We start from the raw sequence: 14,923 nt of genomic DNA on the forward strand, positions 1-14,923 counted from the left end.
TGGCTGCTGAACCACCGTCATGGCTGTTCAAACATTCAAGGCTCTGAATTCTGAGCCGTCACTGACCTCGGAGGATTCAAAGTTGGGATACAGATTTACTTAAAAGGAGTTGTGGGTCTCCCTGATTGGCTGTACGTGGAAATTTTTGAGAAAGGCAGCCTACAGTAGGAGCAGGGTTCCCAATGGTTAAGTCCTGGAGGCTACAGAAGTCCCTAATCTCTTTAGAAATCATGGTTCCAGCCCCTCGTTGGGTGCTTCAAGAACACCCTACAGCTTTGTCACAATGAGCCTCCACTTCTGGGCTGCTTGGTTGAGTAGGAATCACAGCTCTGACCCTCACATTCTTTAGTCCCTCAGATGGGGGTGGGGTGGGGGAGTCTGCGGTCTGAGGCAAAGGAGCTTGGAAAAGACCACTTTGTCCAGACACTGCTTTCTAACACTTCAGCGGGCATGGAGCCTGTTGTTGGCCTGGTCGCACGGGTCTGAACCCTTGAACACTTCTACTGTGACAAGATCCCACATGGAAAGCAGAAACAGTCTGCTTTGGCAGGCGGCCACCTCAGGGGGCTTCTGTCTGAAGGCTTTTCCTCTTTGGGGTCTTTGCTAAGGAGAGTCTTGGTCTTGCTTTGGAGATGGGATGGAATTGTGGTCCAGACTTTGGAAAGCCTACCTCTGCAAGAATTCTTCTTAAAAGAGGGGGGGGAGAGAGAGGAGAGAAAATACTGCTTTCCTTTTGCGGAACTGTGCGTCACTCGCCAAAGAATTCTGCAGTGATAGCAGTGCTGTGAATGGGGCGGTTATAAAGGACCTCGAGGAGCCAGAGCCCAACCACAGGGATCGATGCTCCCACGGCTCAGCTGGAATTATTGTGCCTTTTAGAAAGCAGGGCTTCAGAGGAACACTTACCATCAGACATCTGAATCAGCCACTTATTGTTCTGCTGTTGCCCCTCTAAAATGCTTTTTAGAAAGCTGGCTTCTGGTCATACTGAGGGAAAGGGACCCACATATGTAAGAAGTCATGGCAATTTCACCCCAGAGGACAATGGGTCAAACTACTCTCACAAAGCCCTGAACCCACGGCTTCCCCTTCAAAGGCTAAATGCCACCAACACCACCAGTCTGTAAGCTATCCTTATCAAATACGGCTGGCCTTTAGAGGCTAAAGGTAGCACCCACCAGATCTAATTATTTGTTACGTGGGCAGAATGAAACAAGAGGCCAACGGGGGAGAAAATGCATTCTTGGCCCATCGAAGTCCTCAAGGAGCCTCTCCGTGAGGGGAGTCTGCTACTGGAACCGAAGCACTCAGCTATTCAAAAGTGGTTAGCAGTGAATAGGAAAAAGTTTAAGATGGATTGCTCAAGTGAGACCTCTGTCCTAAATATACGACTCCTAAGGGGTTAAAAAACGGAGCAATCAAGCAACAAATAACCCCAGAGAGCTGAGTGAAGAGGAAAGGGTGTGAGCGTGTCTCATCACTAAAGCCTACTGGCTCTAGGAAAGGGAGGACAAAGGAGGCGTCAAACCATTTTAACTGGCTTTCTGGAGACAAGGAAGGCTCTGCAATGGGGCGGATCTCAGAGCGTGCTGCTGCACTGGACCATGGCAGCTTTCTCTGGGAGTGTCTCGGTCCTAGTCAGGGGTCTGGACACACCTGAGGTAGGAGGAAGCCTGTAGGCTGTTCATGGACCACATCAATGGCCAGTCAGGAGAAGTAAGGGCGCCCCCAACAGCACCCTTTTATTTGGGAGAGGGAAGTCTCATGTCTCCTTTCTCTTCAGGGAAAGGTGGGAGGGCAAGACAGCGGAGCCCCCCCTGAATTCTGCTGGCTAAGTGGCAGCACAGCCATAATCACCCAGCCCCCAACGGTGGTGTCTTTTTAAGTACAAGGAAAATGTCTGGGAAATAAACTTCCTATCACCATAGAAGTCCCCAGCTAAGCAGGTACCACTGAAAACACCATGTGCTATTTTACAAGACAGCTCAAAACTGAGAGGTCAGCTTGTTGGGCTGGCTAAAAGATGCAGATCTGAGCCAGGTGGTGGTGCCACATGCCTTTAATCTTAGCATTTGGGCGGCAGAGGCAGGCAGATCTCTAATTCAAAGCCATCCTGGTCTACAGAGGGGTTTCCAGGATAGCCAGGGCTACACAGAGAAACCTTATCTTGAAAAACAAAATAAATAATTAAATAAATTAATTAATTAAAAGAAGGAGAGAGGGGAAGGAGGGAGGGAGAGGGAGGGAGAGAGGGAGGGAGAGAGAGAGAGAGAGAGAGAGAGAGAGAGAGAGAGAGAGAGAGAGAGAGAGCTGCAGATCTGAAAGCTATTGTTGTCAGGGTTATCTCAGTTTCTCCAAAAGCAGTCAGGAACATTTGAACTTGTAATTGCAGGTGCCAGAGTGGGGATTTCACAGGGAAGAAAACCAAGATGGTACCAGAATCCATTTCTCTGTAAGCCATTTGGAGGTTATAGAAAGCAGACCCAGCAGCCTCAGTTCTAAGCAACCTTCATTGTGTCTGTGAGTTCATGCTTCCTGGCAGAGAATCTGAGTATGGAGAGCCAGTGGGTTATAATCAACTGTGTCAGCTTCAGGAGCTTAGATGTCACATAGCCCGTCACTCTCATCCTCTAGTGCTTTTTTTGCATACTCAAAGAGGCGGTGAATGTGGAGCTTAGTTGTGCCTGGTTTAGGGTGTAATTGATAAATGGGACCATATTTTCAGCATTACAATATGAAGTCATGTTTCTCAAAGGGAAGGAGTTTTAGGCAAAAAAAAAAAAAACCAACACTAGGCCTCAGGGTGTCCTTGATGGGGGATATTCTCCTGTATGCTGTGAATATATGTTTCTCTTATTGGTTGATGAATAAATGCTGATTGGCCAGTAGCCAGGCAGGAAGTATAGGTGGGGCTACCAGACTAGGAGAATTCTGGGAAGAGGGAAGGCAGGAAGCATTTGCCAGAGGAAATACCAGGTAGCTGCTGAGGGAGCAAGACATTGGGAATTCTCTGGTAAGCCAAGACTACATGGAGATACATAGATTAATAAAAATGGGTTAATAATTAAGAGAGGACTAGTCAATAAGAAACCTGAGCCATTGGCCAAACAGTTTATAATTAATATGAGACTAAATGGCTGTGGGACCAGGAGGAACAGAAAACTCTGTCTTCATGTCCTTACAACACTCTGGACTAGGCCTTGGGGTATCCTCACCTACAATGACCAGATATCACACATTCTATGGAGACATGACCCAACACCTCCTTCGACTTGTTTCTTGGTGCTGGAAATACTGTGTCAGTTTATGGCAGGCAGCCTCCTGGTGGGGAAGAAAGTTCTTGGAAAGTGACCTGTGTTGGTTACCCTCTTCCATAGACTGTCCACAGTTCTCAAAGTCTTCCAAGCAAAGAGTAAAGCCAACCCAAAGTGAACTCAGGAAAGCAAAATGGTGCACATGCAGACATACCATTCTACTCTAGCTACCTCAGAGCACAAAGCAATGGAAAACAGACACTGACACACTTGTCCTGTGCAAATGAATCTAGCCTACTGCCTGCCTTTATGGCCTGTCAGTGCTCTTATCCTCTGAGCCATCCCTCCAGCCCTGCCTTTATGGCCTATGTGGGGAGGCCTCAAGTTGTCAGGATTCAGTTCTACTATTGCAGGAGTAGGGCCATGGCTAACTTGGGCTGAGGACAGGCGTGCTCTCAAATGGGATGGGAGTTGTGGATTATGAGTACCCCTAAGTGGGTTATACCCTAAGTGGGTCAGTTCTTGGAAAAAAGGAAGAGGGAGGTTACATTGAAAGGGGGGGCTTTACCATCAACCACCACTGCTGTCAACAGGCCCCTCTTCTTGCTGCTCAGTCGGTCATGGGCTTGGCACTGCTGGTCCCGGAAGCTGGGCACACCCTTGGGGCAGGGCAGGTTCTCACAGGCGGCATGTTCTACGCTGGCACCCTGGCAGTGTGTGCCTCCAGGCCCAGGGCTAGAAGGAGAAGGTCTGTGTTAGTCAGATGGTCTGGTGGAAACGGGGGGGGGGGGACTGGACTGTCCCCAGGGAGGGTAGGCAAGGTTTCCAGAGCAACTGGGTCTCTCCTATAGACAATACCTGGGTAACCCCAGTCCCACACCAGAGGCATGCTCAAGTGAGCCACAGAAATTGCATTAAAGGACTACTGTAAGTGATGGTCATCAGCAAACAGGATACAATGAGTACCAGTTTGGCAAGACCCACAAATTGCATCTTCCATTTGAATTTGAGACTTGGTCATGTGTAACCTTGAACACCCCAAAGAAAATTTTGATATTTAAGAACGAATTTCATTAAAATGAAGACATGTTCTGATATGTTTTAGAAATTGCCAAGTTTCAGGAGGAAGGAGTAAATAGTTTTCATTTCCTTTATAGTAAGTGGGGGAGATTAATTCACTCTCACACAGTCAGTCTCTGGACTTTGGCCAGTTAAGTCCCAGCTCTGCCACCTTGATCAGGGAAAGTATGAGATCAATATTGTGGCCTGGCTTCCTAGATACCATGCATAGACTGACTGGGTGGTAAACAGTTCTAGAGAAGGGGCTGTGTTCACTGGCCTTCTAAGGCATATCAAGACAGAACGGCAGGATGTTGGCTTTGTTGGCCACAATGGGGCTTTGCTTAGCTTCTCTGAGAGGCCCCAAGGTGTCCTTGAGGGACTCTGACCTAGATAAGCTCAAGGCTTCCATGCATCTCCATGGTAACAAACTCAAGGCTTCCATACATCTCCACTGTACCAAGGTCATGGTGATACAGTGTGGTGGCTTGCTTCTTATTGAAATTCATCATAAAAGACAAAACTGTGCACTGTGGTTATTTACACACTCACATGCCTGTTTTCTGAATTTGTACTCACAAACCAAATACAGGAAGGCTTATTCCCCTCCGTCTGCCATTCCTCATGTCTGCAGGCTACTCTCTGAGCATGGTTTTAGAGGAAAGACGTAAGAATAGAGTGGCATAGGTCATTATAAAAGTTTACCCCAGAGATCAACAAACCTTTTCAATGAAGGGCCAGAGAACAAGTAGTTTTTAGCTACACAGTTTACTAGGGCAAATACTATTGGTACAGAAGCAGCCATGGATAACTTGTGAAATAATGGGCACAGATATGTTACAATAAAACTTTATAAAAACAAGGTGAAACAAAAGAAGCCACTGCTCATAGTTTGCAAGATATCTTGTGAACAACAAGCAGGCGCCTGTCAGCTCCATAAACACTAAATAGTTCCTTACCCTAGAGGAGAGAAGGTTGGGAAAATTATACAAACTGATGGCACTTCAAAGGGTCATGAGTTCGGCTCAAGTGAAGAAATGGCCATTTCTTTAAAGTGTCAATGGTAACTGAGAGATGGACCTCGTGTTCTGTTTTCTGACTAGAGCATCAGGCAAGTGCACCTCCCAGAAGTGATCACATAGTGACCTTAGATAGAACACCCCAAGGACTGTGGGGTGAGGATTTCTGTATCACAAAGCAAGTATGGAAGAAACAGAGGGGGACTGGTCCCTAACAGTCACATGGGGTATTGAGAGAGACGCTTTCAAGTTAGTATAGGTAAGTTCTCAGGACTGGGGATCAAGAAGGGATGCATGATGTAGAATGCATCTTCTGGCAAGCTATTCCAGGTGAAACCATGTCCCTATCTCCTTAATTTGTATGTTAAAATTCTACCCAGCCCCAGTGCCCCAGAATGGTAACCTAATTGGGAAATGGGGTCACTGCAGATGTGATTCATCAAGATGAGGTTACTACAGTGGAGTACAGGTACAAGTTACTGTTGCAAAGCCTGATGACGTACATTCAGTTCTTAGAACCCACATGGTAGAAGGGAGAGAACTGACTCCTGCAAGTTATCCTCTGACCTCTGCACTGGCACCCGTGCACACACACGCACACACACGCACCCACACACATGCACACATTCACACATATGCACACACACACGCATGCACACATGCACACAAGCATAGTGTATATGAAACATGAAGCATTAAAAAAGTTTTTAAAATATATAGACAGCGAGCCGGGTGGTGGTGGCTCACACCTTTAATCCCAGCACTCGGGAGGCAGAGGCAGGTGGATCTCTGTGAGTTCAAGACCAAGCCTGGTCTACCGATCGAGCTCCAGGACAAGCTCCAAAACAATACAGAGAAACCCTGTCTTGAAAAAAATATATATATATAGACAGGCACACACAGACAGCTGTATGAGAGAAGGGAAGCAGAGATCTTGGCAAAGCTCCTGCACCCTGAGGGACACCAGATATTGCTGTCAATTCACCAGAAGCTAGGAGAGAGGGACCAACTGTGCTGACACCCTGGCCTTAGACTTGTTGCTTTGCAAACTGAGAGAAGAAGATAATCTTGTTTAAGATCTGTGTGACTGTGTTGTGGCACCCCTAGTAGACTATCACAGAGGCTTCACAAGCACCAGGCGATACAAGAGGCCTCATAGATGCTGAACCCCGAAAGCAGCTGCCCACGGCATCTCATGCATGCTCGAGCTGCCTCTCTCCAGATCACTGTTCATGCTGTGTCTTCTCCCAGAACAAAACCCCCTCCAACCTCCTATCTACCTCCCTGCCTCCTGCATCTTACTCCCTACCTGTTGTTGAGGACACTTGACTCTTACCTTCCTATCCACCTGGAACTCTCATCCTCCTGGTTGGGCCTCTGCTATGCTGTGTAACATTAACCAGGCTTGAGGTGGGCCCCAATAAACAGAAGGTCAACATGAGCTAAGTACATCATGAGCGATTACTTTAAAATGGCAGGGGTGGGTAAGGAGAGGAGGAGGAGAGATGAGAGGTGGAGAGAGAGATGTCAGAGTGGGAAGCAGCAGGAATCTCCCTACATCCACGATGCAGGGATCTGTCCTCATCTAGACAGCTAAAACTGTCATCAGTAACTGTTTTGAAATGTGAGAGTGTAGGTAGATTCCTGGCTGGTAAGCTGTAGTTCACTTTGGTCTGTTTTATCCTTTAGGAGAGTGGGAGCTAATATTCATCTCCCATCTCAAGCACTCTTAGAGATAGTCTTGGATGGAGCCAGAGCCTAAGGAAAACCTTATTTATAAGTCAGATATCCACAAACTGACATTGCTGAAGACTCTGACAGGTGACATGGATTCCAGGGATTTTCAAAGATCTACTCACCACAGTTTTCCCCAGCTAAATGCCAGTCAATTTCCAGGACAGTCAGGGCTACACAGGAGAGACCTGTCTCTAAATAAATAAATATGTGAATGAATGAATGAATGAATGACAATTTTGCACTAAGTCATTTAAAAGCAGCTGGATCTCCAGGAGTTAGAAAGCTATGAGGCATGACCAGGAAAAGATACAGGGTCAGAAAGATCCACAAAGCCTAAACTTTTGCTTCAGATTGATACCTGGCTTGAAGATACAATTCAGCCATAAACAAAACAAAGGCATCCAAGAGGGCAAAACCTGAAGCTACCACAGACTTAAATGTCCAGTTTTCAGCAAAAACCTCACACAACACAAAAGAAAAGTGTATCTCATTCAAAGGAACCAAACAGATCAGCAGACCCGTATGTGAAGAAGCCGTGTGTTCGACATGATAGACAACTACTTTAGAACAACTGTCATCAAGATGGATGAGGGTGAAAGGAGAACAGGGGCAGGGATGGGCTGCATGAAGAGGAGGCAGAGTTATTCACAAGAAACAAAAATAATACTCAGAGCTGAAAAACACAATAACCGGATGAGTTCAGAGCAGATTTTAGTAGATGGAAGAAAGAAACTATAAACTTGAAAAGACTTGTCTGAGTTCTGTGATAGAACACACTGACCAAGAGAAAGTTGGGGAGGAAAAGTTTTTATATCTTACAGGGCACACTCCGTCACTGAGGGAAGTCGGGGCAGGATCTCCAGGCAGAACCCTGAGGTGGGATCTAAGGTAGAGACAGCACAGGAAGGCTGCCTACTGACTGACTCAGCTTCCTTTCTTCCACAATCCAGGACCACCTGCCCAGGGGTGGTATCACCTACAGTGAGCTGGGACTTCCAGCATCAACCATCAATCCAGAAAATGCCCCCACAGACATACCCCAAGCTCAGTATGACAGACGCAATTCCTCAGCTGAAGTTTCCTCTTCCAGGTGACTATCTTGTGTTAAACTGACCAAAACTAAATTAATAGATAAACGAACACACTGGGGAAACTGACATGATTAATTGGAGACTCTTTTTGTACACTGTGAAGATGTGTCACTCTGATTGGTTTAATAAAATCTGAATGGCCAATAGGCAGGATTTTCGGGGCAGAAAGGATGCTGGGAAGAATAAAGAGCCGCCAGCTAGATGCAGAGGAAGGAGGATGGGTAAAACAGAGAAGAGGTAACACATTTTCAGAATGTAGCTATAGATTATGCTAGTTTAATAAAGTGACCATTGTAGGCTCTCCTCCAAGATGCATGACTTCACCAGCCCTGGGTAGTTGGCTAGGTTTCTAGTCCCAGGCATATTTATTAATCTACATTCTACCACGTGCTTGTTACCTCTTCTCTGTTTTACACCTGTCTACAATTAAGTGTAAGAAGCACAATAAAAAAAAGGACTGGAATAGAAAATATCCATTGAACATCACCCAGTCCTTTTTTTTTTATTGTTATGAGATTGTCTCTTCTAGGGAAGTCAGAAGCTAAACCAATAAAGTCTTACCATCATGACTGGCTGAATAAGGACAACAATAGACATGCTAACACGGACAGGGAAAAGCCCATAAGTCTCAGCTCTACACAAAAAACTTCAGGCAATGAAGGAATGCTGGGACAATAGACTTCTCCAGGGAAGAGTATACCAATTCCAAATGGCCAGCTTGAAGATACACGTACAAGCAACATTATAATACTAGTATGTTGTGTTTAGAAATATATAAAATATACATATACAACATATATATTATATAAATGCATGTAACAACAATTAATGAAAAAAGAGGTCATGAATTTGAAAGAGAGCAAGGGAGGAGCATATTGGAAGGGTTTGGAGTGAGGAACAGGAAGGGGAAATGATGTAATTATATTATAATCTCAAAAATGTAAGAAACAATTTAGAAAAAGAAATATAGAAGAGTATCTTTTAAATCCCAATGAAAGAATACTTACTCTGGATAGCATGAGAAGAAAGAGTCTCCAGTTAAAATAGCCTTGATACTCAGCTTTGTTAATGCAAGGTTCTAGTGAGACATTGAAAAGGAGCAGGCTTTCCTCCCCACTTCCCTGGGCATATTGCACTAGGGCCTTCAGGCAGATCCTCCCACATGCCAGGGGATGACTTCAACTATAGGAACCCTTGAGCAGATTCCTGTCCTGGTCTGCAAAGTAGCTTCACCCCTCTGACACCCACCCTGCCTTCTTAAAGAGTTCAGCTTACAAGATGCCCCCTGGTCTGCGGGCCCCGTGATGAATACAAGGGAAGAGCTATCAACCTTAGACCTCTACATCCATGTGCACACAGGTGAATGCACAGCCACACACTTTCAATTAAGCATACACACATGCACAACACAACACACATACATGTATACACACATACAGATGGAAAAAAGAGAAACAAGACCCACAGCTCAAAAATTTGATTAGAAATAATTAGAATCATTATTTTGATCAACATGTGCAAAGAGGAAGACTGATCAACTAGCCACATGGTCCACTACCAACTAATCCCTTCACTTGTGTGGCAGGATCAATCACATAGCCCCCTACTCTTCATATTCAGCTCCTCAATATAGTGGTCTTTCAAATCCACAGTTTTGCTTTCTGTAGTCTTAGTTATGGACAATCAAACATGGTCTAAAAATATAAAATGGGAAATGCCAGAAATATATTATTTATTATAGCAAATAGTTGTGATTATTTTGTTTATTGTGGTTATTTAACCTCTTACTGTGCCTAATTTTAAAGTTAAACTTCTCATGGGCCTAGATGTATAGGAAGAAGAATGGCATATAGAGAGTTTGGTATTACTTGTGGTTATAGTATCCCAGTAGATAAGAGGCGTGGAAACCACAGAGACTATCTAGAATAACCAAAACATTGAAGGGAACCTCCTCTATGTATAGTGATTTTGTAGCCATTGGAAAAACACACCCTGCATGCATGGCATACAAAGGCAGAAAGGGTTATTGTGGGGAGGGCACAGCTGGGCAGAAGGTCTGTAAACAGCTTCTTGACAGAAGTTCTGTGGAGGATGCCACAGGTGGGACTGCTTTACCACACGTCCCATGCTGGCTTGTCTGGATGATGCCTGAGTCATAGACATAGGGGCTGGGACTTTGGGAGGTGTTTTGCTGGGTCAGCATGGGCAGGGAGGAGAGGGATCCACATGGGGTAGGTGTGAAGCAGAGGGCTGGGCTCTTGTTCACCCTGGAGGTCCTCTGAAGCTATTCAGGGTGGATAAAAACAAAACACATCCAGGAAGATTAAAACAGCAAAAACTCAGCACGACGTGGCAAAAATGAGGACAGTAAAAACAACAGACCTCATAATAGAATAGGCATTCCCTTTTGAGAGCTGGTAGTGGGTACACATCCTTTAACTAGATTTCCTTCAGAGAACTACAAGACCCGGGCCTATGGGCTCCACAGCACAGGCTCAATGGCTCTGTGACAGGGAGGTTGAAATCTTACCCTAAAGTAAGGAAGACAGTCTTGAGAAACAATTTGGAAGAAATTCTTGACCAGGTCCTTCAGTTGCAGAAACCAAAGATCCGATGGGGGAGGGATAACGGCTTAGTGGTGTGAGTTAGGGATGGCAATGAGAAACAACACAGAACTGCCCATCAACTGTCAAAGCACAGCCTGACACAGAGGTGGTTGGTTGGGGCATGACAGTTTTTAAGGATGTATCCTGGGGGTGAGTAGATGGCCTATTGCCATTCAATCATAAGGACCAGAGTTTGGGTCACCTGCACCTACACAAATGCTGGGTAGCCATGGAAACCCATTTGTCATCCCAACACTTGGGAGACAGAGACAGGAGCCCCAGAGCAAGATGATTAATGAAGTTAGTTGAGTTCTGGATTCAAGTGAGAGACCCTGCCTCAAAACATAAGGTGGAGAACAATCAAGGAAGATACTGGATGTCAACCTCTAGTCTCCACAGGCATGTGCATAGACACGCACCACACACATATGAACACACATGCCCCTGCACTCACATATGAACACACATGCCCCTGCACACACATATGAACACACATGTACACAAATGCATGCAAAAAGATGAATCGTCAATGTCTAAACAGTCACCTTTCAGGACCTTCTAAAAATTGATAAGGTTGAAGCAGATAGAAATAAACTGTCTTGAACAGGCCCTGCACAAGAAAAGGACATCCAAGGGACATGTTCACAGATGCTCAGCTTCACCACTGGCGAGTGAGACTCACACCTTAGGAGACTTGACCACCAGAATGGCCACCGAGAAAAAGACCAACAGCAGCCTGTATCAGCAAGGAGGTGGAGCAAATAAAAACCCGCCAGCTCATGGCGACACGGGTGGCGCAGACACTATGCAAAGCTAGCCCGTTGTCATGTGGTCATGCATGCAAGCACTGGAAGCCACTCCCTTCCCTTGCAGGGTGCTGGCACGCACATGCACGGGTGCTGCAATGTGTGTGAGCCTGATGGTAATGGACAATACTCGGCAGGGAGTTTTAATTCCCTGTGGGCTTAACTTTTATGAATATGTTTAAAAATGAAGGAAGAGAATAAGGAAGCGAGGTTTTGAGGGGAAGCGGGTGTAGACTGTGAGGTGACTTGCATCTACCTCTGAAGCTCTCCTGGTCTCCTCCTAGGGTGTGCATCACAGAGCCACAGATAGAAGAGGTAAGGAGACGGTAGACTTGGCAGATTAGGCAGTGGCAGGTATGCTCTTGCTTGGGAAGGACAGGACATACAAATCCATGTAGGCTGGAAGAGGTGGCGTCAGCTGGTGCACCTTGTGGGCAACAACAATTCCAAGGTCCTCTCTGAAAAGTATCTAAGCCATGAGTGTAACTCACTGTTTTAAAAAAAGAATAACCCATAGAAAGTCCAGGTCATTGAATCTCACTGGGGAAGCAAAGCCAATCACAGTCACAGGACTCTACTTCACCCTTCCCTCCACTGAGCACCAGGGAGTAACCAGCTGCTCCCCCAGCCCTGGCTGTGGCCGTGAGGTGACAATGCAGCAGCGGTCCTGATGCTGCAGCTCCTCACCTCTGCGCCTCACTCCATCCTGCAGGTGCTGGGGCAGAGATTGCTCTTCACACACGTGCACCTAGCCTTCCCCCGTCACCCAGCATCAGATTAAAAACAGAGGTCAATTTTCCACTAACCCTGACCGACAACAATACGAATGGTGGGAAAGAACAAACTTGGGAGGCTGGTGTAAAAACGTGGACATTAAGAGCACTGCCTGTTCTTCCTTCCAGAGGACCTGGGTTCACTTCCCAGCAGCCACATGGCACTCACAGCTGTCTGTAAGCCCAGTTCCTGGGGCTCTGACACCCTCACAGAGACGTACATACAGGCAAAACACCAATGTACATAAAATAAAAAATTTAAAATAAAGAAAATAAGCATTAACAAATAAAACAAAAGAAGGATGGCTCCCCCTCTGTGTACACTGGGAAGTAAAACACCAATGTACATAAAATAAAAAATTTAAAATAAAGAAAATAAGCATTAACAAATAAAACAAAAGAAGGATGGCTCCCCCTCTGTGTACACTGGGAAGTAAAACACCAATAGCTATAAAAGCCAGGACCAGAAAAAAGGGTGGGGTGATGGGGAACTCTCTTGCCAGTATCTTTGGACAGTGAATAAACCAGCTGCAGAATAGAGGGAAAGGGTCCAGGGATGTGCAGAGAAAGCCATAGGGAGAGGTTCATGTCCAAGCTGTACACAGCAGCGAGCTCTGGCCAGCCTCCTGAAGTATCAGGGCAGAAAGCTGTCTGATTTAAGGAGTGAGACAGAGAGTATGTTGTTGCGGTCAGAACTTGGCTCAGAGGCCGTGATCAGCTGTGCTTTGTAACAGTCACCACATAGGCACTGTTCAAGATCAGGCCCTACGCTGCAAGCCCTAACTGCCTGCATTGCTGAGCCAGTCGCTTCAGGAAACACCAAGGCTGCTTTGAATCCACCTGCCCAAAGTCTGACTATGTTTTTCTCCTTACCTGGGTTGGCTCCAGGAAGATAGGATAGACTGTTGGAGAACATTTCCCAGGAAGACAGGGTAACTTGTTCCCATTCCCAACAGGAAATGGAGCTGAATGGTCATAGCGAATTATCAGACTAATGACCAAGATGACAATATTACAGGACCAAAACTAGGTCATGTTCTAAGCTGAAATAGGCAAAGCATGGGTGACATGCTCAGGCTTATTCCTGGGTATTTCTGGCTGTGAGTGACAGCATTGCAGGGGAAGGGTGGACCACACTGCACGACTTTTTAGAATATTGAAGACTCTATACAGGTAAGGTGGCTTATTGGTGACCTATTATTTGGCCTGATGGTTTTGGTAATTCTGTGTTTCTGAAGGGAAAGGAAACATTAGTAACATGCTATGGAGGTCTGGGAAGGGCAGAAAGATTGTGTCTCCTCGGAAAACAAGCAAGGAGATGTCCCAGCGTATTTTATTGAGCTGCTACTCTGCTGTAGGCAGAGAAGGGAAGGTGGAGCCTGCCCCAGGCCTTCAGAAAGCCCAAAGCAATAAGAGCAAAGCAAAATCAACTAAGTTGAGACACAAGAGGCGCAGCAATGCTGGGGGTGCTCAGAGTGAAGCTGCACCCCACTTTAAACAGGGTGGTCAGGGAAGGGGCTTCTCTGAGGAACTCAACAAAGGCAAGTTAGGGCCGGGACAGAGTTCTGATGAAGGTTCTGGGTTGGATCATTGTGGCTGAAGAGTGGACAAGATGCTTCAGGGTGGGAGTAGGTTGAATGGTGGCCATGCTGGTCTCCTGAGATACGCCGGCCTGGAGCATGAGAAAGGGACTTCATTCAGAAAAAGAAAAAAGGGTAGTAGGAGATGTACATCACGATCTCAGGTGAGAACATCTCAGGCTACACGGCCTGAAATCCGATGGTAAGAGTCCTTCCAGGAGAAGAGAGGGTACAGAGACCAGGTGAAAGGGCAGGCAGACAGTCTGTAAGCCAGGGAGGACAAAGGCCACCAGAGCCACTGGAAGTTAGGACAAATACAGGGGACACATCCTCTTTCAGGCATTCAAGGAGGAACCAACCACGTGGATGCCCTTGATTTTGATTTTTTTTTTTTGAACTCCCTATTCCAATTGGTTACTACCTACCTGGATGACCTTGGGCATGTCATCTAAGAACTCAGTTATGCATCTGGGCAGTGGGGATAAAAAGGAAGCCTCTCCCGCAGGACTGCCCGGCTAATTACTGACAGAGTCCATGTATTCCACAATGCCTTAGGGAATTGATACATGGTAACTGTGAAGCCCCGGTTCACCAGACTTGCTATAAATGCTGTATGTGAGACAAAAGGGTAGCCATGGGCGTAGTCTGTGCCCTTAAGCAAGGCAGTAATGGAGTTGATATATATGGAGAGGTAGAAGAGAGCAGGGAGGAGAGTGTAGCTTACAAGGGCAGCGGCAATCTGGGAGGGCGGGCAGGGTTTTATCTGTCATTGCTCATTGCTGTAAACCCATGCCCAGGATTCTTTAGACTCAATGCATCCTGTTGAAAAAGCATCTGGTGGTGGTGCACATCCTTTAACCCCAGCACTCGGGAGGCAGAGGCAGGGGTCTCTGTGACTGTGAGGCCAGTCTGTTCTACTAGAGCTAGTCCAGGACAGGCTCCAAAGCTATACAGAGAAACCCTGTCTTGAAAAACAAAACAACAACAACAACAAAAAG

General features: G+C 46.2%; 1 protein-coding gene across 2 annotated transcripts in view; it reads right to left on the minus strand.

The window, feature by feature from the left end:
* Positions 1 to 14,923, minus strand: part of Adamts17 (ADAM metallopeptidase with thrombospondin type 1 motif 17) — a 307,470-nt gene that overhangs the window by 111,439 nt on the left and 181,108 nt on the right. For both annotated transcript variants that reach the window (XM_040730601.1, XM_005083951.4), the window contains exon 13: positions 3,823 to 3,989. In XM_040730601.1, the coding sequence (XP_040586535.1) occupies positions 3,823 to 3,989 (167 nt within the window). The remainder of the gene's footprint in view (positions 1 to 3,822; positions 3,990 to 14,923) is intronic.

This window comes from Mesocricetus auratus, unplaced genomic scaffold (genome assembly GCF_017639785.1).
Source record: "Mesocricetus auratus isolate SY011 unplaced genomic scaffold, BCM_Maur_2.0 Super-Scaffold_4256, whole genome shotgun sequence".
In the NCBI taxonomy this organism is placed as follows: Eukaryota; Metazoa; Chordata; class Mammalia; order Rodentia; family Cricetidae; genus Mesocricetus; species Mesocricetus auratus.